This window comes from Ruditapes philippinarum, unplaced genomic scaffold (assembly GCF_026571515.1).
Source record: "Ruditapes philippinarum isolate M1 unplaced genomic scaffold, ASM2657151v2 ctg145_1_1_1_1, whole genome shotgun sequence".
Lineage (NCBI taxonomy): Eukaryota > Metazoa > Mollusca > Bivalvia > Venerida > Veneridae > Ruditapes > Ruditapes philippinarum.
In genome coordinates, this window is record NW_026863036.1 from 227321 (window position 1) to 247667 (window position 20347).

The following is a 20347-nucleotide window of genomic DNA, read 5'->3' on the forward strand; positions in this document are numbered from 1 at the left end:
TAGTCTTCTTGAAGGTCCTGTCCCAAGGGTTGTTGTGGCCAAGTATGAAGAACTTAATAAGTTATGTTCGAGATTAAAGTTTACGAACGACAACGGGAACGCAACCATGACTGTAACAATATTTCCATTTTCATTTTTCAAAAGTCGAGCTAAAATACCATTTTAGCTGTTTGCTTTTTTTTTTGCTTTTATTTATAAAGTTCGTCCTTGATATTCACCCGTTTATTTACGAAATTCTCTTTAGTTACTTTAGTAATGGCAGATACATTTTGAAATCCTAGCTGCTCATTGTGAAATTGTTGTATATAAAGTTTGACAGACGAATAGAAATATATTAAAACGGAGTTAACCTGAAGTAAGTAAACTTAATTCTAGTTAAAAGTATGTTTGATTATTTATTTTTAAGTGATCTTTTTGTCGATATTTGTAACCGCTAACTTTGTTTACTTAGTAATGCACTTCCTCACACCCCTGCATTGGTTTTAAGACAATATGCTCAAATCGGTTACAGCGCGAGACTTAATTATAATCTCAACATTGCGGGTTCGATTCCTTGGCTGGCTAGTTTAATTTAAAATCAAACTAGCTGTGTACGAGTACTTAACCACTTGGCACGCTAAAGAACCAGGGACTAGAGCACCTTTCTGTACCTGTATCATAACAGAGACTATAAATAAAATCAATCAAAAGAAAGAAAGAAAGAAAGAAAGAAAGAGAAAAGGAGAAAAAGAGCAACCATGCAACAGTATGAGTCTGAATACAGGTTATAGGTGGCTGTGGCTACCAACTAATACGGAACGTTGTTTAGCAGATTGTCTTAGGACTCGTATAAAATATAAGTAGCACTGAGTATTTTTATTATCAAAATTGTTATCTTATACATGAGTAAAATTGTTATCATTATTGTTACTATTTACTATCTTGCAAAAATATTTATTATAATTGTACTTTTATTATTATTTTATTTTAGTAATAAGTAACCAGCAGCAGCGCACGAAAAGAACTGGTTATCCAGTATGACTGATATTGTATATGGGTTAAAAGCTAGTACAAATTCTCTAGAGTTCATTAACCTAGAGATGAAAATAGAGTTATTTGTAATGGTACTTTATCTTACACGCTAGGGATGTGTTAATACTTTATCATGAAAATGGTAAAATTATGAAAAGGCTTTTATTTATACCTGAAGCAAAACGAATCTGATCTTTGTATACATATATCGGTCATGATAATTCAGGCATAAGAAGGTCATCTATTTATACATGCTTTGTTAACTTATTTTTCTATTGATTGAACGCGAGCTGTAGGAGTTGTTGGGTGTGTGCTTTAACAAGGGTGTAAAATCGAAAATTGTAAAATCGGATTTAAATAGAAATAAACAGATTGTTATAAATCACTTGAGATAGGATTTATAACTTCCTAACAACCTTATCAGAGACGGGTTACAAGAGGTAAACCTTTACTATTTTATTAATTGTCACCCGTTTGTATATATACATTTGCCTTTCATATACATTGTATTTAAATGTACATTGTACATGTATATTATTTTGGAACAATATGGGAGTGGTCTTAAAATTAGATTAATGAATATGCAATTAACCCCATAAGTTTGACTAACGCATTATACAGTTATATAGGGACTTACAAGAAGAAGGTATGATACATAAATGTTTAATCAGCTTTTATAAATTCAGTTTCTTAAATAAAATGGCGACGGCAATTATCCAAATGTCACTATATAATACTATATTTTATGCCAAGTGGCAAAGAAGCGAACTTCTCAGCTAACATCAATGTTCAAAGTCAAAATCTAGTTCATGGTGAAAATATTTAGAAGCGATATCGATTATACTTTATCGCGCAGTTTAATGTAAACAAACTATATATAAGGAGTACTATACTAGTTTAAAGCAGCGTGTCTCAAGATTCATGCTAGTTTTCACGAAAATTTTGAAAATGAACTTGAAAGTAAAATATTGTAAAGTAACCAAAGGGAAGCAATGTAGACATTAATAACAGCACTCACAACCCACGCAAATTACCAAAATGAGATAAAAAAAAAAATCAAAAATAGCCTTTACTGAATAGATCGTTAGTAGCACAGTAGAAATATTGTTATAAATACTGAAAAATCAATCATAATCGCACATAATATGTTAATTAATACTTAAATCTTTTCCTAAAATCTTAGTTTTTTACCACACAAGTTGGTGGTGGTGGTGGTAGTTTACCCTCAGGATGACGGCTATATAAGTCACACTGAATTTACCAGAGCACAGTGCAGTTGGACAGGCTGTTAACTTGTTAAGCAGTTTACCAGTAAAAGTTACCGGAACTGACCAATTTTATTTCTGTTCATGTCAGAGGCAGAGCAGTGGTAATGTGCGTATGACTGTAGGAAGGTTTTTATGACACAATCATGTAACGAAAGTGAACTGCACCGTTCATGGACCCGAATCCCAATGCTGTACCTATTTAAGCTAACCGAGCTAAGAAGACGGTTACAAACTGTAAACGCTTGCTTTATAACTCGAGGGGTCAATGCGAAACTAGTCTATGTGACATTTTTTCGTGAAAAGTTTTTTTTACAGATTCTGAAAAGTCTTAAAAGTCCTCACAGTATGTGTTAAAATATTCCTTTTCCTTTACATAGTTAAGGACACAAAATATATTTGCTGAAAAGGCTATATTTGTTCAATGCGAAACTAATTTAACTGCAACAAATTTGCACATAGACTACTTTCGCATGAATATTGACATCTCTTTTGAAAGTCAAGTATTTTTACCTATGTAAGGCAAAATTTAACTATAAAACCAGGTAATAAAACCATTTAATTGGTAATGATTTACATAACAACTAATGCGTAATATTCTATAAAAATGTATGTCAGTTGGTCAACTAACTTAACAGGCAAAACAAAATCTGACATGACATTTATAAAAAAAAACTCGAGTTATTTATCTGTTCTGTTGCTTTATACAAGCATGAAGTACATGTACTGATTAATCTAGGAGCAATCGCAACAATCGCAATTTCTCAGCCCTCAGACAATAAAGCGGTAATCGGCGAAGTTTCCGAGTTTCGGGCATCTTTTCCTTGACATTGAAATTCGAATAGTTGATCCTTAAATTCAAATATTTAATCCAGTTTACAAGCTGGAATTCACGCAAGAAAAGACTTTTATGTTTGTAACGCGCTGAATCTTTTTTCAATGGAACATTTTTAAGTGAAAATGTATCAAAATTGTGCAGACTGGGTTGGCAAAAGTTATATTCTAGCATGTAAAAGACTGTAAAGCGTCGTGTTTTGTTTTCAGAAGATCAAACAAATTTAACAAGAAATAACACGAATTAATTGAGACGTGCTGCTTTAAAACTTGTTGGGAAAGGTCGCCCTGTGTCGTGTGTATATCTATCGCTAATGGGTTAAATATTATTGAATTTGTTTATCAATTGCTTTCGACATTCAAGTATGTCAAAAGGTTCAACTTCCTTCAAAGTTAAACGTAAGATTTTTCTCAACCCTATTTAGTTCACCTGAGCTGGCTCAATGTGAGCTTTTAGGATCGTTGAATGTTCGTCGTCTGTCGTCCGTCCACATTTAGTTCGTTAACTAACAATATTAGTTCATAGCCTTAATAATCAGGTGAGCGATACAAGGGCCATCACGGACCCCTTGTTACTATTATATATTCCTACTTTCAGTTTTGTCACTTACATACCATTGAATATGCACCCGAAATTTTTCGTGATGTACTTTTCTTGATGGATGATAACTTTCCCATTCCAGTTTTATGATCAAATACAAAACAACACAATCGCACTGACTATATTTTAGATATTTGTAGTCCATTAGGTTATTTACTTGGGTTTTAAATCACAGCTTAAATTTGAATGGAGGAATATCTCAGGAATGCCAGAGTAGAACTTCTTACGCTACCTGGAAAACTTCTTCACATAAAAGAATCCATTTAACTAGCGGACCTTGTCTTTCATTTATGCCAATCGCATCTTCTCGGTCATTTCCGTCAAACTTAGGAGAAGATAGATAATCGATTGTTTAGGGATTTTACATAATGTACATGGGTTCGTCTATTGACAGAAATCGAGCACTAAAAAAATAATACTTAGTGTTTAATTCAATTACAGTCATGATATCATTTACTTTAATAATATAATGACAACCTTTGCCTTGTTGTCAAGGTGTGTGCCTCTCAACTCCGAACTCTAGTTTGATTACGAGTGTGTTTCCTATATCATAACACCAGTTAAAGAGAAGGCATGGTCCGGAGAGATATCAGCCAAACGATTAGGTTCTATTTTTAAAGTTATACCTATTATCATTCAGATATCGATTATTAAAAATGAAATTGAGCATGAGCAATAAATGTGACTATGTATTATCTCATATTATAATGTATATAATAGTTGTTTCTCAACGTTTACAGGATAATTGGACGTTAAAGTATGGAGAAAACAGAAGATGGCTCGAAGAGATTTCTAGGATCGAAAGGTAAGAATTTAACCCTCTTGAATTTTTGTTTTGATGATACTATTGTACATCTGTAAGATTTTGTAAGAATTGTTTATTTATATATGTTTTTGCTTGGTCTTAAATATATACTTTTTTGAAAGAGTCTTGTTTCTACATTTGTGAGGTGTTTACATTAATGATATATTAAATGTTTCACAAGTGACTGTCCGTGACCTTTTGAAATAAAATCCTTTGTTATGAGCCGCGTCACGACAAAACCAACATAGTGGGTTTGCGACCAGCATGGATCAGTCTGATCAGGATCCATGCTGTTCGCTTACCAACCCTATTACAAGTAGAGAAACTGATAGCGAACAGCATGGATCCTGATCAGACTGCGCGGATGCGCAGGCTGCTCTGGATCCATGCTGGTCGCAAACGCACTATGTTGGTTTTGTTGTGACGTTGTTCATATGTTTACCTGAAATGTAATTCGTCCGCAACGTTTTTTAGGTGATTGTGCCTATAAATGTTAAATATTACACTGGAAAACATTTCCTATATCATATTTAAAATTTGATGCTATGATGTAGATGGTCCTTCAATAAACATATAAGAAGGACCCGGGCGTATGAGCTGTAAAAAATCAATTACATAAAAAGTTAATAATTAATATACATGTTAAAAGTAGTCATTGTTGCCTAAGAGTATTTTTTTCTATGATGTTAATTTCTGGGAAGGGCTTAGTCTAATGTTGCTAGAACTTGTTACCCTACCCATTTGCTTTTTGTAATATATACTTACTATTTGTATAATATTTGACATGTATTTGATGCAATAAAATGTATAAACTTGAATAAGGATATCAATGCCTACGTATACATGTATTCGGTAACTGTCATGACAGAAAAAGGCGGCATTTGCCGAATGCTTACGAACTTAAAATCAATAATGATTAAAATTGTAAAGTGCAGTAAAAATCATAAATCAAACACATGTCTTGTTCTTCTCTTTCAGTTCTTTTTATCCTACTGGTCATAATTTACTTATATTGGTTTCTCTGGGGCGTGACAAAATTTGTGCTTGGTAAGTAATGACGCATACAAATTGTATTTTTAATGTTTTTTATTAATGAGCAAATAACAACATGAGAAATAACATTTAAAGTGCTTTTTATATATCAACAAATTTTGGTATAATTTTTAAATTTAGTTAACTAGTATTTTATAATGACATATCTGAGCGCACAATCCCAGGAGTGGGAGGTAGATTTATTTAATCACTATTAAATCCAATAATCATTTGAGCCGCGTCATGACAAAACCAACATAATGGGTTTGCGACCAGCATGTATCCAGACCAGCCTGCGCATCCGCGCAGTCTGATAAGGATCCATGGTATTCGCTATCAGTTTCTCTACTTGTAATAGAGTTGGTAAGCGAACAACATGGATCCTGATAAGACTGCGCGGATGTGCAGGCTGGTCTGGATCCATGCTGGTCGCAAACGCATTACGTTGGTTTTGTCGTGACGCGGCTTAATTTTTACCTTTTTCCCGTTACTTGCTAATTTAACTATACTGTAATGACTATTTTTGTTTCAACGATTTCTTTCTTCCAGGTATTGTATACATAAACGATTGCGAAGATATACAAATGATACCAATCTTCATACTGGTGGACGGATTTACATATATCCCGCTTGCCATTGGTCTTATACCTTTCTACAGAGAGAGTAGCGATTCTACGAAACGAAACGCCCAGTTCCTTCTTATCTTTGGAATAATACTTTGCGCAGGTTGGACAATAACAGGTGAATACACTTTTATTCTTTTTGTAATAACTAAAATGTTTCTTTTTTTTCTGCCCGACATTTGAAATAAATGTCTCTGCATTTAAATCTTAATAACCACTTAAAGGGACTCCACTGAAGTTAAATAAAAGGACTGTGAATAATATTCGAGAATAGTGTAGCATTTGATGAAGGTCAGGCCTACAGGTTGTACAAAATTTTTCTGAGACTTACCGTCATTTCATTGGTCATTGCACATTGCACCTGTTTCAGCCAATAAAATAGTTGATATTTGAGTCTGACTTTGGTCAATTAATTTGTAACCTTAGATCCTGGACTAATAACTTCTGTACACAATTCTAAATAACTTGCTCCCTCTGTTTTTCCAGAATATTAATTTTTATTGTGCAGTATGTCCCAAAAGTTTAAAGATCCTGTATGTTTTGTGATTGATATTTTTACTGTGTGAATACCACACTAGCAAAAAGTTATATATGTACATATTTATGCAAATAAAACAATTTTCAAACATCGAAGGATATGTAAAATGTGTACTGCAAATATTTGTGTACATTATATTTAATCAATAAATTACAGGCATTCATTTCTTATTGGAAAATTTGACTTAGAATTTATAGAAAACAAATTTATAATTACCTCCCTTTATTTACATGAAATGTTAAATTGGGTAATATCTTTATAAACAATGCTTATTGGAACTTACAATATTGACAAATCTTAATTTGAGCATCATATTTATGAAATAAAACCATGAAAAAATTGTGTTACAAGATCTTTAAATACTTTTTTATTAAAACAGTAGTGTATGTAGTGTTACGTATTGGGAAAAACTAGGGGTGGAAACTGGAAAAAAATAATTGAATATTTCAGAAACTGTCGAATATTCGAATATGAAATTCTGATTCGAATATTCAGTTAAAAAACTTTTTTTTTCAATTTTTGACGTTAAACTTGAACAGAACACACGCTAGACAGTGTCTTTTAATTTCTTTTGAAAATCAAATGGTGAAAAGAGATAGATTATGAAACAAGTATTTGATATGTTTTAACTTGTTTGATATACTGTCAACATGTTTAGTATCATGGTCTATATTTTAGTATGGTAAATAATATCTTTTCTTGTTTTTTATCACTAAAATCCGAATGGTTTAAAGACTGCATACTAATGGTTTATAAAGCCACTACAGTGCAACTTCTGGAGAGCATCACCTTTTGGGAGGTTGTTCTACAGAGATTAAATATTTGGTCTGGAAATTATTGAAACTGTTGTTGTAAAGAGGTATTTGTTCCATAAAGGGGCTTGTCTGTCGGGTTGCATTGTATTCCGTATATCAACAAATTAGATTAACTTTAATGAGATTAAAAAAGAGAGCGGAAAACGACAAAATTGAAATTGTCCCTAGAACATTTTCATGGAAATCCTCATACTCGTGATTTGTAGTTAAAGAATGCAACCAGAGTTGCAGTGAAGGCAAAAAATAGATGCATATGATATTATTTTTGTTTTGATAATATTTCCTTATTTTAACAACAATTCGGCATTTGCAATCATGAATCATTGTCGGTTACCCATGATATATATTCCGTACATACTACAATAACATGCAATGATTTATTTTCTTTAATTTTAAGGGTCTTGTTTTATTTACCCAAGCAACAAGGGAAAGGATTGTGACGAGGTAGTCAGGACAATCGGAAGCGCCACACTTGGCCTTAACTGGGGCACGATAGGCATTTGGGGTCAACTTGTGTTCCGTGCGCTGTTTTATAACGGCTGCAGCTGCTGTTAGGTAATTACAGTCTGATTTTTTTTCATAATAGTGAAATCTGTTTTTAAGGACATCTTCAAATAAAACAGCAAGATTTTTGAAGAAACTCTCGCAAAAGTTCAACATTTTCAACATCACCTCATTTTAACATTTACAGTACTTATTGATAGGGATAACTTGTGAATAAAAGTAATTTCCTACTGTCCAAAAGCTTGTCACAATATAAACTTATTAAGCTGTGTTTAAAGATAAGCCGAGTTTTACTGATTTAAATGGATGCTAGTCAACAGTGAAAATACATTGTACATGCTTTCTATAGTTAACTTTCACCAGTTTTTTGCCGTAATAATTACCCCTGTCTAACAGCTTTGGTTATATTAGCGCAACATCGGGTCATATAACCGGTCATAAGTTATATGACTAACATACAAATTAGCCAAGTTCTTGTATATATACATATCATTATTCCTAACTCAAGACCGTCACAGCATATACACATATTAATAGGAGTAAGATGCACTTCCATTCTTTTCTATGTTTTAGAAATTTAACTTATTAAAAATACATGGCGTTTATTAAAAACACTTTTAGGCATCCATTTTTGAGTAACTCCTTTTATTGTTCCAAATTTGAATACTGCCACCCCATTAATCCCCTGTTACATCTCGTATAAAACAATGAATGAAAGAAAACGAAAAGCATTGTGTGTGATTGAATACATAACATTTTTCTTATCGAAAAATATATATCCAGAAAAAATGTTAAATCCAAGCTTTCGTATAAATATTTCTCATCTTTTTATTTTCAAATTTCAGGCCTGCGTGGATATTTACAGCACACGACTCCTAGCATGCTAGATGTTAAAGGCGTTCGTCAAGCCCTTTAGTTTTCTAGCATTCACCTGTTTGTATCTGCTAGAAGATTTTATTTTCGTGAAAAGTTAAACAATCAAATTAAGAATTTCATGCATTAATAATGCAATCTCTGGCCTTTGAAGTACTTTTGTTTTCATTATAAGTAAAATGGCTTGATTCAGCGACCACAATTATTAGACACCTTCAATCCCGGTTCCTAAAGCTTTTTCTACAAAGACACATACTGTGAATCGTCTCCCGCAGCCAGCTACAAAGAGTGTACATATGTACGGGAACTATTTTATTAAATATAACCACGAAATATACGTGTATTTTATATGTATTGGTGCAGCTATAAATAGTTATTATATATATGTTTAGCTTAAAGATTTTTTATTTAGACATTAATAGTGACACTAAATATAGCCATGTACAGGAGGAGGGTTTCTCTCCAAGCCATGGTTTGGTATAGGAGAGAAGCCATGGTTTGGTATAGGAGACAACGCTTGCGTGTTCATATGTATATGTTGACAATAAAGGAGCTTTTTTTTACCATAATACTAGTAAGCCAGATATATACACATTTTATACCATTTGCTAGTCTAGAAACTAATCTCGTGAAAATAATTAAAAAAGATGGTTTAAAACATTGTTAAAAAATACCCCTGGTGAAACGAGAAAAATAAAATTGTCCTCGCATTATTTCATACAAAAAAAATATACCCTGAACTAAAAATGCTGTAGTTTCTATGTGTTAGTTTAATCTTTTATTGTTTGTTGTTTTTATCCGATTTTCATAAAAAGGTTGTAACACCTATAAATATTTATTGTTCGGGGTAATGTATTTGATACTCAACAGCAATACAATGTTGTCAGTATTTTGAAAGCTATTTGTTTCATTTATACTGCTAAACAAAATGAAATCCGTTTCTGTTGAGTTTGTTGCTATTCTATACTTTTCATGTATTCTTAATCTACCTCTTGTAAATCATTGTTTATTGAAATAAAATGTTGAAAACAATGTTTATCTTCTTTTCTTATCGTTTCGCCATGATGATCCTAAATCTTTTATCCGAAACAAACACGCAACTGAGATGAAAAATTAACTACTGCTACAGGTCATGTTTGGTTTAAACATATTTTATTCAGAATATTTGTACATGTGTAGGTAACAACACAACATAACAGTAATTATAGATTTTGGCTGAACGTAAAAACCTATAAAAGCCATTATCTAACAATAACAACCTTCAATGTCAGTGGTTGTTAACACGTTACCAGAACGTAAACACATTTGATAATGCAAGATTGAAAAGAAATAATGTTTTAATATTGAGGTCAAATCATGTTTGGTTACGATAATCATAGGCAAAATAAAATGTTGGAGGAAAAATTTTTCGGTCCACCTAAAACCATGTCACACTTTAGTTTTGCCTCCAAAACTACTGAAACATATGGGTTGAAACATCACACACTTTTTCTCTGTGATTATCACTTCAATTTTGAATATACATGTATGCTAAATGCTCTGTCCTTCGATGCCTCGAAGTTTTTCCATATTTTATATTTCATGTTTATATTTCTCAAAATGGGCTAAGCAGTTCCTTCAGAAAATTATGATTATAAAATCAATCAATAACCCACTGAAAGAAAATTAAACACCGCATTTGTACAATAAGGTCAACCACATAAATTATATATTGAAACCATTCAACATGCAACAAATGTACTTCAACAAAATGTTTGTGTACAGAGACTTTTTTTCAAATCATGTTAAAGGGGTCTCTAATGTAAAGATTTAAAGCGTGACACACAGTTAACGCAACGATTTGGAAGTAGATACGAGTTGTCATTTTTGTATTTTCTGATCGTAAGATCAGTAAATACATAGCTAACGTCCACGGTCTAACACAAAATTTCCTTACAGTCCTAACAACGCAAAGTAGTTCTCACTCAAAACTGCTTAAAAACCAGCAATTTAAAAGAAAGAATAATTTTAATGTAGGCATTTAACAAATTACAGTGCATTAAAAGTTTAGATTAGTCAATAGAAATATGAGGTAACAATCACAAATTTCGCGGATGAATATCTTTTTTACCCAATGAAAAATGTTCGGCTATTTCCGTAAAGCTTCGGATTATCATGAATATCATTTTAATCAATGAAAATGCTATTTTTAGCTATGTCGATTAATGAATACTCCAGAGCGTAGTACACAAATAAATCTGACTCGAGTAGTGGAATATATACATGTCGGACTGTTTTGGCGAGAAGATTTTCGCTAAATTATTTTCATCAGTGTTAAACAACAGGTTTATCGTGAACAAAATACCTCGAAATTAATAAGGATTGCAAACACGAAATGGAAATTCTCAATTTAGAATTACATAATGTATTCGTTTTTATTCAAGGTACATATGTATTACTTCGCCGTGGTGCAGAGGTAAGCGGTCTCGTTGAGGGTGTGAGAGGCCTATGGTTCAAATCCTAGTCGAGGCAATTCTATTTTTTTTTTCATGCAAAATTCCATATATATCAATCTCAAACTGTTATAGAAGAATATCAAAACGCTATCGCTGCGTAAGATGAATTATAGTATATAAAAATAAACTTATACAGGAAAGTACATACAGATAGTCAGTATGATTTAGATTGCAAAGATCAGAAAATACCATAGAGCTGCAGCCCTTTGATTCTTCCACGGGCCATTACTTGTGGAAAACAAATTAGAACTGAAGATCAACTACGACAAAATATTCAAATGCGTTCAATCCTTTTTAAGGGGCAAGGCGTTCCAAGTGAAAAAGGAAAACAGCACTTTTTGTAGTAACTTTATATAGTCAATATGGTTAAAAATGGCAAAATAATGAATAAAAACAAAATAAAAATAACAGGCAGACCAGCTCTTAAAGTTCTGCGCTGTTAAAGTAGATCTGAAATTTACTCAGATTGTGAGGTATACTGCAGTATGGTTGATCTGTAAAAGCTTTTAAATTGACCTCACACAACACTATAATCTTGGCAATCGGAACACCTCGGCTATTATATAATGATCAGAAGATTGGCGGAAAGGGAACTAATGGCTTATATATTATGTCACAGGCTTTTATTATGATTATTAAGCAAAATTTAAACCCCTGTCGAAAGGACATTGGATAATCAGCGAGATACTCCAAATGATAGGAATGGGAGAAAAAACCTACATTGTTTGCAACTTCTATGACAAATTAAAAGCAATTTACTACTGATTGAGGTTTGAAGCTGATAAAGTACATCCCATTTGAACTACCCATGCAAGTCGTGTACGGTTTAATGTACTTCTAGTGTTACTTAAAAATGATACACGGCATTTGTAATTCAATCCTGAAACAATTATTCAAAGATTTGTTTCTATCTTATTACATTGAATATTCGATTGTGATCATTAAAAATTGAAAGTTGTCAGTAATCGTCATTGCGGTGCATCTGTAAAGTCATCCAAAATCGGCAGGAGTGTATTTTCCTAACAGCAGCTTTTCCCATCTGCTAGGGCTCGAAAAACAAGCTGACCCCATATACCGATGGTTCCCCAGTTTGTTGTCAACATAGCAAATGCAAATGACCTTGCCACCTTACTGCAGTCCACATCATTGTTGTTGTTTGGGTAAATAAATGCAGCACCTAAAATGAAACAATGTTTTGAAATAGTGAAAAAAATATACAAAATGTATATACAGCTAGTGTACATGTAGTTGTATATTGTTCATGTATGATTCATGGGTTGCTTATCAGCAGACGTTGTATAGACGAAATCATGGTTATAGAATACTTGTATAATACTTTAGTTTAAACAATATTTTATTTATAAGTATTACATTTACATAATAATTGACAAATAATAAATAGTACGGATTGAGTAGGAAGCTTGAAAAGCTTTTTTAGAAACTCTTTCCGTAATCACTATCTCAAAGAGTATGTAAAATGGTAACAATTATATGCATTTTTGTGTTAAATATACATAACATTTTCACTATTAACTTGCTTCTTTACATGTACAAGAAAGTAAGCAATTTGCACTCTTGTTTTCCTAATCGAAACGACCTTAATAATAAAATATAGACATAAAAATGTGAAGGAAAACCCTATAGCTCTATAGCGTAAATACACATAAGTGATAAATGCACAAATTAGCACGTTTAAAATTATCAAGAAAAATAATAGAACTTTTAAACATGTTAAAAAAATTAAGAAATTAAGAAAAATAAAGATATGGAAATTGTTGGGTAATAGAGGGTAGGAAATAAGAGACAGATTTGAGAGAAAAAAAAGAAAGACAAAAGGAAGGTCACTCTAATACTATGGAGTTGATGGAACGAGTTTACAATATACTTTTGAGAAGATATTATGCATCTAAATCTCTATTTCATGTTAGTCGAAATAATAACTTTCTATTACATTTCAAAACGTTTTGTTCTGTGTAAATATGAGTGTATATGAAGGGCTATTGCTTCATTTAAATCGTCAGCAATTGAATTATCACCATAGAGTAAAACGTTAAGTGTGACAGTTGTTATTACTTAAATTGTTAAGGAGGACATTTCGTTCATCTTGGTACTTCGGACACGAGAAGAAATAATGAGATGTGTTTTCTATGTCGCCACATTCACATAGGGGACTTTCTATTATGTTTTTTTTTTAAAACAAATGTTCTTTGAGAGAACTACAATGTGTTCTAAGTCTTGTGTGTATAATCTGGTATTTTCTCCCACCTACATAATAATGAGAAGGCGCACTTTGGACATCTTCATTAAGTCTTCTTTTGAATTTCTGTAATTAACAGTAAGATTGTTCCAGTCTTTAAATGATAATGGCAAAAATGAATGAGAATAAAGTTGTGTGTGACAAAATATATTTCTAGTGTTGTCTGCATTTCGTAAATTATAATCTGAAGATTCTCCTACTGTATCGGGAACTAATGAAGAGAGGTAATGAGGAGAAAGATTATTGAACATTTTATAAAGAAGAATTTGTTTGTGTTTGTAGCGTCTTACTTTAAGGGGTTGGATGCAAGTATCTTCATAAAGATTAGAGATAGAAACTAGTTTTGTTGTACCGGTTATTATTCTGCAGGCTTCAAGTTGTATTTTTTCAAGTTCAAAGTCATCTTGTTGAGTTATGTTGTCCCAAACAACATCCGAGTATTCCAGAAGGGGCCGAATGAAAGAGATATATATAGTTTCAAGTGACTTACGATCAAGAATGAATTTCAAAAATCTCATAATATAAATTCTTTGCCAGGCTTTTTTGGTAATATTTTGTATGTGGGAATGCCAATTTACATCATTAGAAAATGTTACTCCAAGATGTTTGTGTGAGGTCACTTCATTTATTTGCACTCCGTTCATTGTCAATGGGGGATGAATTGGTTTGGTATAATATTTTGATACCACGACTGAAGACTTTTTTCAATAGATTTTAATTTTGTAAATTAAAACGTGACTTGATTTTTACGGAATGATTTCATTGATTTAATAGGAAAATAAACTTGCTTCTTTACATGTACAAGAAAGTAAGCAATTTGCACTCTTGTTTTCCTAATCGAAATGACCTTAATAATAAAATATAGACATAAAAATGTGAAGGAAAACCCTATAGCTCTATAGCATAAATACACGTAAGTGATAAATGCACAAATTAGCACGTTTAAAGTTATCAAGAAAAATAATAGAACTTTTAAACATGTTAAAAAAATTAAGAAATTAAGAAAAATAAAGATATGGAAATTGTTGGGTAATAGAGGGTAGGAAATAAGAGACAGATTTGAGAGAAAAAAAAGAAAGACAAAAGGAAGGTCACTCTAATACTATGGAGTTGATGGAACGAGTTTACAATATACTTTTGAGAAGATATTATGCATCTAAATCTCTATTTCATGTTAGTCGAAATAATAACTTTCTATTACATTTCAAAACGTTTTGTTCTGTGTAAATATGAGTGTATATGAAGGGCTATTGCTTCATTTAAATCGTCAGCAATTGAATTATCACCATAGAGTAAAACGTTAAGTGTGACAGTTGTTATTACTTAAATTGTTAAGGAGGACATTTCGTTCATCTTGGTACTTCGGACACGAGAAGAAATAATGAGATGTGTTTTCTATGTCGCCACATTCACATAGGGGACTTTCTATTATGTTTTTTTTTTAAAACAAATGTTCTTTGAGAGAACTACAATGTGTTCTAAGTCTTGTGTGTATAATCTGGTATTTTCTCCCACCTACATAATAATGAGAAGGCGCACTTTGGACATCTTCATTAAGTCTTCTTTTGAATTTCTGTAATTAACAGTAAGATTGTTCCAGTCTTTAAATGATAATGGCAAAAATGAATGAGAATAAAGTTGTGTGTGACAAAATATATTTCTAGTGTTGTCTGCATTTCGTAAATTATAATCTGAAGAGTCTCCTACTGTATCGGGAATAATGAAGAGAGGTAATGAGGAGAAAGATTATTGAACATTTTATAAAGAAGTATTTGTTTGTGTTTGTAGCGTCTTATTTTAAGGGGTTGGATGCAAGTATCTTCATAGAGATTAGAGATAGAAACTTGTTTTGTTGTACCGGTTATTATTCTGCAGGCTTCAAGTTTTTTTTTTCAAGTTCAAATTCATCTTGTTGAGTTATTTTGTCCCAAACAACATCCGAGTATTCCAGAAGATGCCGAATGAAAGAGATATATATAGTTTCAAGTGACTTACGATCAAGAATGAATTTCAAAGATCTCATAATATAAATTCTTTGCCAGGCTTTTTTGGTAATATTTTGTATGTGAGAATGCCAATTTCCATCATTAGAAAATGTTACTCCAAGATGTTTGTGTGAGGTCACTTCATTTATTTGCACTCCGTTCATTGTCAATGGGGGATGAATTGGTTTGGTATAATATTTTGATACCACGACTGAAGACTTTTTTCAATAGATTTTAATAAATTAAATTAAAACGCGACTAGATTTTTACGGAATGATTTCATTGATTTTATAGGAAAGTCCGATGTATTTTAATAATGAAGGAGAAAATTAAACAGTTAGGAAAACTACTCGTACAGCTTGTTCATTCATCTATAAAGAAAACTGAGGTCCTTAGAGAAGAGGTAAAAGCTGATTCTGATAAAGTTGCAGGAACAATTTCTGGACTTTGTTTTTCTAACTGAAGATAAGATACTTTTGACTGATGTAAGAAATGAAGTTGTAAAAATTATAGTTTGAAATACATGATCTGATATTACATATATTCATAATTATAGCAGAAATTGTTTCTAGAACAGAATATATTAGTTCTCACATAAATGTTGATAGTAAATAAATGTTATTTCATAAGAATATTGAGATGATACATTTCCATTGTTTTGATTAAAATTTGAAATACTTAATTGTGTATAGACCAATTCACTTTAAAGGTGTGTTGACGTCAAATCTGACGTCATAATAAATAACTACTTTCCCGTTTCAGTTTATGTAGCGTAAAAACGCGCTTGTAAACACAGACACTCGGTGGTAAGACTCTGACCCTTGATTGTTCAACCCTTGTCAATTCTTAGTTACTTTAAACATTTTAATATCAGTTGGACAACTGTCTAAATCATAAAAAATCATTTAGTTTACACATGGCTTAATAAATGTATTGGCCTTTTCATTATTGCTAATTTCTTATATTGACTTTACAATAACCCTTAAAAAGTTGTGGCAAAGGCTAATGACTTCCGGTTCAAGCAAGTTAAGGGTTAAAACATATAAAAGAAAAAAAGAAATGAGCCGTGTCATGACAAAACCAACATAGTGCGTTTGCGACCAGCATGGATCCAGACCAGCCTGCGCATCCGCGCAGTCTGATCAGGATCCATGCTGTTCGCTATCAGTATCTCTACTTGTAATAGGGTTGGCAAGCGAACAGCATGGATCCTGATCAGACTGCGCGGATGCGCAGGCTGGTCTGGATCCACGCTGGTCGCTAACCCATTATGTTGGTTTTGTCATGGCATGGCTCAAATGATAATTGACAAGTACTATTTACCAGTTATATTCCAGCCGATAGAAACAACTATTCCGACAATAAGGAGAATCTTGGCATAATGTTTTGTTGAATCACTGCTACCTTTATAAAACGGGATAAGTCCTATAGCGAATGGTATATAAACAAAACCGTCAATAATTAGCCATATTGGAATCATTTCTACTTCATCACAGTCGTTAACATACACAGCACCTGAAAGATAAAATTAAATCCGCATGTAGTAGAAATCCCTAGTGCACAATTTACTCTCCGACCCCACCCTACACCGCCCAAATTCATACTTCCCCCTTTAATTGTTTTAGTTTTGCTGAATTTAGAAGAAAGCAAACCACTTGTGACAATACGGAAAATATGTTTCACTGCAGTGAAAAATAATTTTTTACAGTGAAAATACGGAAAATGAAAAAAACGAATATTATTTCATCAATATTTCTGAATATTTATTCTATATGTCCACGAATATTAAAGTTATACATGCATTTTTTGATGTTGTTGGCAAGTGTGAGATACATTATCTAATATTACATTTATTAATAGACAGATAATAAAATACTCTACTGTAGAACAAAATATTATTACTCATCGTATAAATGTTCATACTTAATCAGTTAGAACTCTACCGACATTTTAGTTCAAGATTAGAGATGCTGTATTTTGTAAGAATATCGGAATGATACATTTCTTTTGTTTTTATCAATATTTGAAAAACTTAATTTAAATGTGTCCATGTTAGACAGATTCACTTTAAAATTCGATTCCTTTAATATATGCTTAAGTGAATACTGTTCTAATGCAATATAAATACTCGTAATATCTTGTGAAACTTCGATAACCTGAGCCGCGTCACGACAAAACCAACATAGTGCGTTTGCGACCAGCATGGATCCAGACCAGCCTGCGCATCCGCGCAGTCTGATCAGGATCCATGCTGTTCGCTATCAGTTTCCCTACTTGTAATAGAGTTGGTAAGCGAACAGCATGGATCCTGATCAGACTGCGCGGAGGCGCAGGCTGGTCTGGATAACCCATTATGTTGGTTTTGTCATGACGCAGCTCATCTAATGAACGCAACTTAACCAGGCCAGATACGGCGCCATTATTGTTAATACGCGATTATACTCGTACTTAGAGGTAAAGACATATGAAACACTATTGTCAAAATACGAGTAATCACTTATTCAAACAATGAAAGCTTACCAATAACGAGTTTTGCCAAACCTAGTGAAAACCATAATATGTAGCTTGCTATGAGCAGGACAAATAGAACTGTAAGACAAAGGAAAACAATGAGAAAATAAGTAAATATAATTATTTAGCAAACATATGTACTCACTAACATCAAACTTTGTCAGTGTAAAAATAACCATCATTCATGTATTTATTATAGCTTATGATGAAAAGTAATAAGACCTAGGTTAAACAATAAAAAGTTCGGGGAAAACCCCACAAGTCGATAACTTACTTGTTGATCCGAAGAATTTGGTTGATTCAGAATCGCTACTTTTAGTGTCTCCGCTCGGCGGTTTTATTTCTTCATTCATATTTTAAACTTATAAGATGTCCTTTGAAAGAGTGAAAAACTATAAAATATCAAGGTGAATATTGTAATTGATCATTGATCGAAAAACTCAAAATTTCGTTTTAACTAGTTAAACTTTGGACATTAGGCAAGTACCATACTCAGTATGTATTTATAATGGTGCCCTCACACATAAACCACGACCTTACTGCGACCTGAAAACTAGTAAAATAGCATTTTTCTTTCGAAAATCGTTGGTTTTCTTTCAAATTTCTCTCGCAGACGGTCCGGGGCTCTGCAGTCTTGTGTTCAGTACGTTTTCTCTATGTCCTCAATACGACCCTTCTACGTCCATGGCGTTTCCACTGCGACTGTATTGCGTCCCCAAGGCGACCCCACGGCGATCATCGGCGACCCAGCTGCGACTGTGCTATGTTCTCTGCGTCCTTACGGCGACACTACGACGACCATTGCGTTTGTCCGGCGACTGTCCTGCGACTGTACGACGACCCTACTACGTTCTTGCTACGTCTATAAAAACAATACTTTTTACCAGTAAATTTAATTATGAGTCTGACCTTACGGCGTCCTTAGTACGAGTGTACTACGTCTATTGCGTTCTTATTGCGTCCTTACTACGATGCTGCTGCGACTATGGCGACTCCACTGCGATCCCACGGCGACCTAACCAGGACTCAGCAAGAACGCAGAGTTTCTGCGACTGTTTTGTGCATGTTCAAAATAGTCGCCGACGGTCTGCGACCTTGTGCGTCCTTGGGTTCCTCGCTACGACCTCACTGCGTCCCTGCTGCGTCCATGGCGACTGTGCTGCGTCCTGGGTCGTAGCAAGGTCGCAGTAAGGACGCAGTAAGGTCGCGAGGTATGTGTGAGGGCAGTTTAAACTAAAACAAATATCATATGCCGAAAGTAAATAAATGGAATAGACAGGCACACACCAACGCTGTTAGCTTTAAGGGTTAAACTAATAATTTTCTAGCTTTACATAAGCTATGCATAATGATTATACAACATAAGAAAATTATGAAAAGTACAAACATATTTCTGATAGCGCTTACACAGTGTGAAAGCTTGCTAGTTAATTTCCTTGGAATTGGTAAAATATGCACGGTTGCATTTATTTCGTTATTCATTTTTGTAGCCCGTAGATTAAACCTCATTTTGCCTTCGCAGGAATTTTACAAGGGGTTAATATATATATTTACCCTATTTATCAAAAGAATAATATGCTTTGATCGCTTTAGTGACCATTAAAATCATAGCACTGAAAGTCCTGGAGTGTCGATTGTGTTGTGAAATATATAACCTTTCACAGCCTGTGAGAAAGTGAAAGGTAAGTAAATGTTTGCAACTTTGTAAAAATCGTATTTAGTGTCATATCCAAGCCGAAGTTACTCTTGTAAGTAGTTCAAATGGTACAATGTGGAAACAAAGGACATGAAAAAGGTAACATTATGTTAAAATAGTTTGGCAAGGTTACAAACCAAAATTCAGAAAGAAATAAAGATGAAGAGATAACCCAAGCCACTGTTACACTACAAGCTGCTGTGCATTAAAGGCATTTAAAACAAGACATGTCGGTAGGACAGCACTCTTGACTATCCTTAGTGCTTGATAGTAAAAGAGCTTTGATAATGTAAAAAATTCACAAAAGGGCAAAAATTGTTTCAAATCAATGTTACAGTTATAGGTTTTGTAGAGAGTCCTTTTATGCTTTGAAAGAAGTTATTAAGTTTCAACTTTCAAAGCCAAATGACAATGGACTTAAAAGTCACTTTTCAAAAATAAGATGGTACAGTATGCAAACTTTAACGCAAGTTCAAAGTCCAAAAAGGTGCATCATTCTGTC

General features: G+C 33.1%; 2 protein-coding genes across 5 annotated transcripts; one reads left to right on the forward strand and one right to left on the reverse strand.

Annotated features, from left to right (window-relative positions):
- Positions 1–215: 215 nt before the first annotated feature.
- LOC132720961 (uncharacterized) lies at positions 216–9937 on the forward strand. 4 transcript variants are annotated; one of them, XM_060705212.1, is made up of 6 exons: positions 216–355; positions 4452–4516; positions 5495–5563; positions 6098–6289; positions 7922–8079; positions 8874–9937. In XM_060705212.1, exons 2-5 carry the CDS (start codon positions 4471–4473, stop codon positions 8077–8079), a joined length of 465 nt encoding a protein of 154 aa, XP_060561195.1. In that variant the 5' UTR covers positions 216–355; positions 4452–4470; the 3' UTR covers positions 8874–9937. The 4 variants fall into 4 exon arrangements, with proteins under 4 accessions (XP_060561195.1, XP_060561196.1, XP_060561193.1 ...); XM_060705213.1 differs by lacking the exon at positions 216–355 and adding an exon at positions 359–381; XM_060705210.1 differs by lacking the exon at positions 216–355 and adding an exon at positions 1134–1451.
- Positions 9938–11612: 1675 nt separating this feature from the next.
- Positions 11613–18615, reverse strand: LOC132720952 (uncharacterized). The gene is made up of 4 exons (XM_060705198.1): positions 18424–18615; positions 18159–18227; positions 16962–17153; positions 11613–12573 (listed from the first exon to the last, which is right to left on the reverse strand). The coding sequence occupies exons 1-4, from the start codon at positions 18500–18502 to the stop codon at positions 12416–12418; spliced, it is 498 nt and encodes a 165-aa protein (XP_060561181.1). The 5' UTR covers positions 18503–18615; the 3' UTR covers positions 11613–12415.
- Between the last annotated feature and the right edge of the window lie 1732 nt (positions 18616–20347).

What these genes read in the sequence shown, in the direction of transcription:
- LOC132720961 (XM_060705212.1), top strand. Translation starts at nt 4,471, where the DNA reads ATGGAGAAAACAGAAGATGGCTCGAAGAGATTTCTAGGATCGAAAG. An exon ending in GAGATTTCTAGGATCGAAAG is followed by an intron (nt 4,517 to 5,494) that starts GTAAGAATTTAA and finishes CTTCTCTTTCAG; the next exon opens with TTCTTTTTATCCTACTGGTC. An exon ending in CGTGACAAAATTTGTGCTTG is followed by an intron (nt 5,564 to 6,097) that starts GTAAGTAATGAC and finishes TCTTTCTTCCAG; the next exon opens with GTATTGTATACATAAACGAT.
- LOC132720952 (XM_060705198.1), bottom strand. Translation starts at nt 18,502, where the DNA reads ATGAATGAAGAAATAAAACCGCCGAGCGGAGACACTAAAAGTAGCGAT. An exon ending in TTTGGCAAAACTCGTTATTG is followed by an intron (nt 17,154 to 18,158) that starts GTAAGCTTTCAT and finishes TTTATCTTTCAG; the next exon opens with GTGCTGTGTATGTTAACGAC. An exon ending in TATCGGCTGGAATATAACTG is followed by an intron (nt 12,574 to 16,961) that starts GTAAATAGTACT and finishes GTTTCATTTTAG; the next exon opens with GTGCTGCATTTATTTACCCA.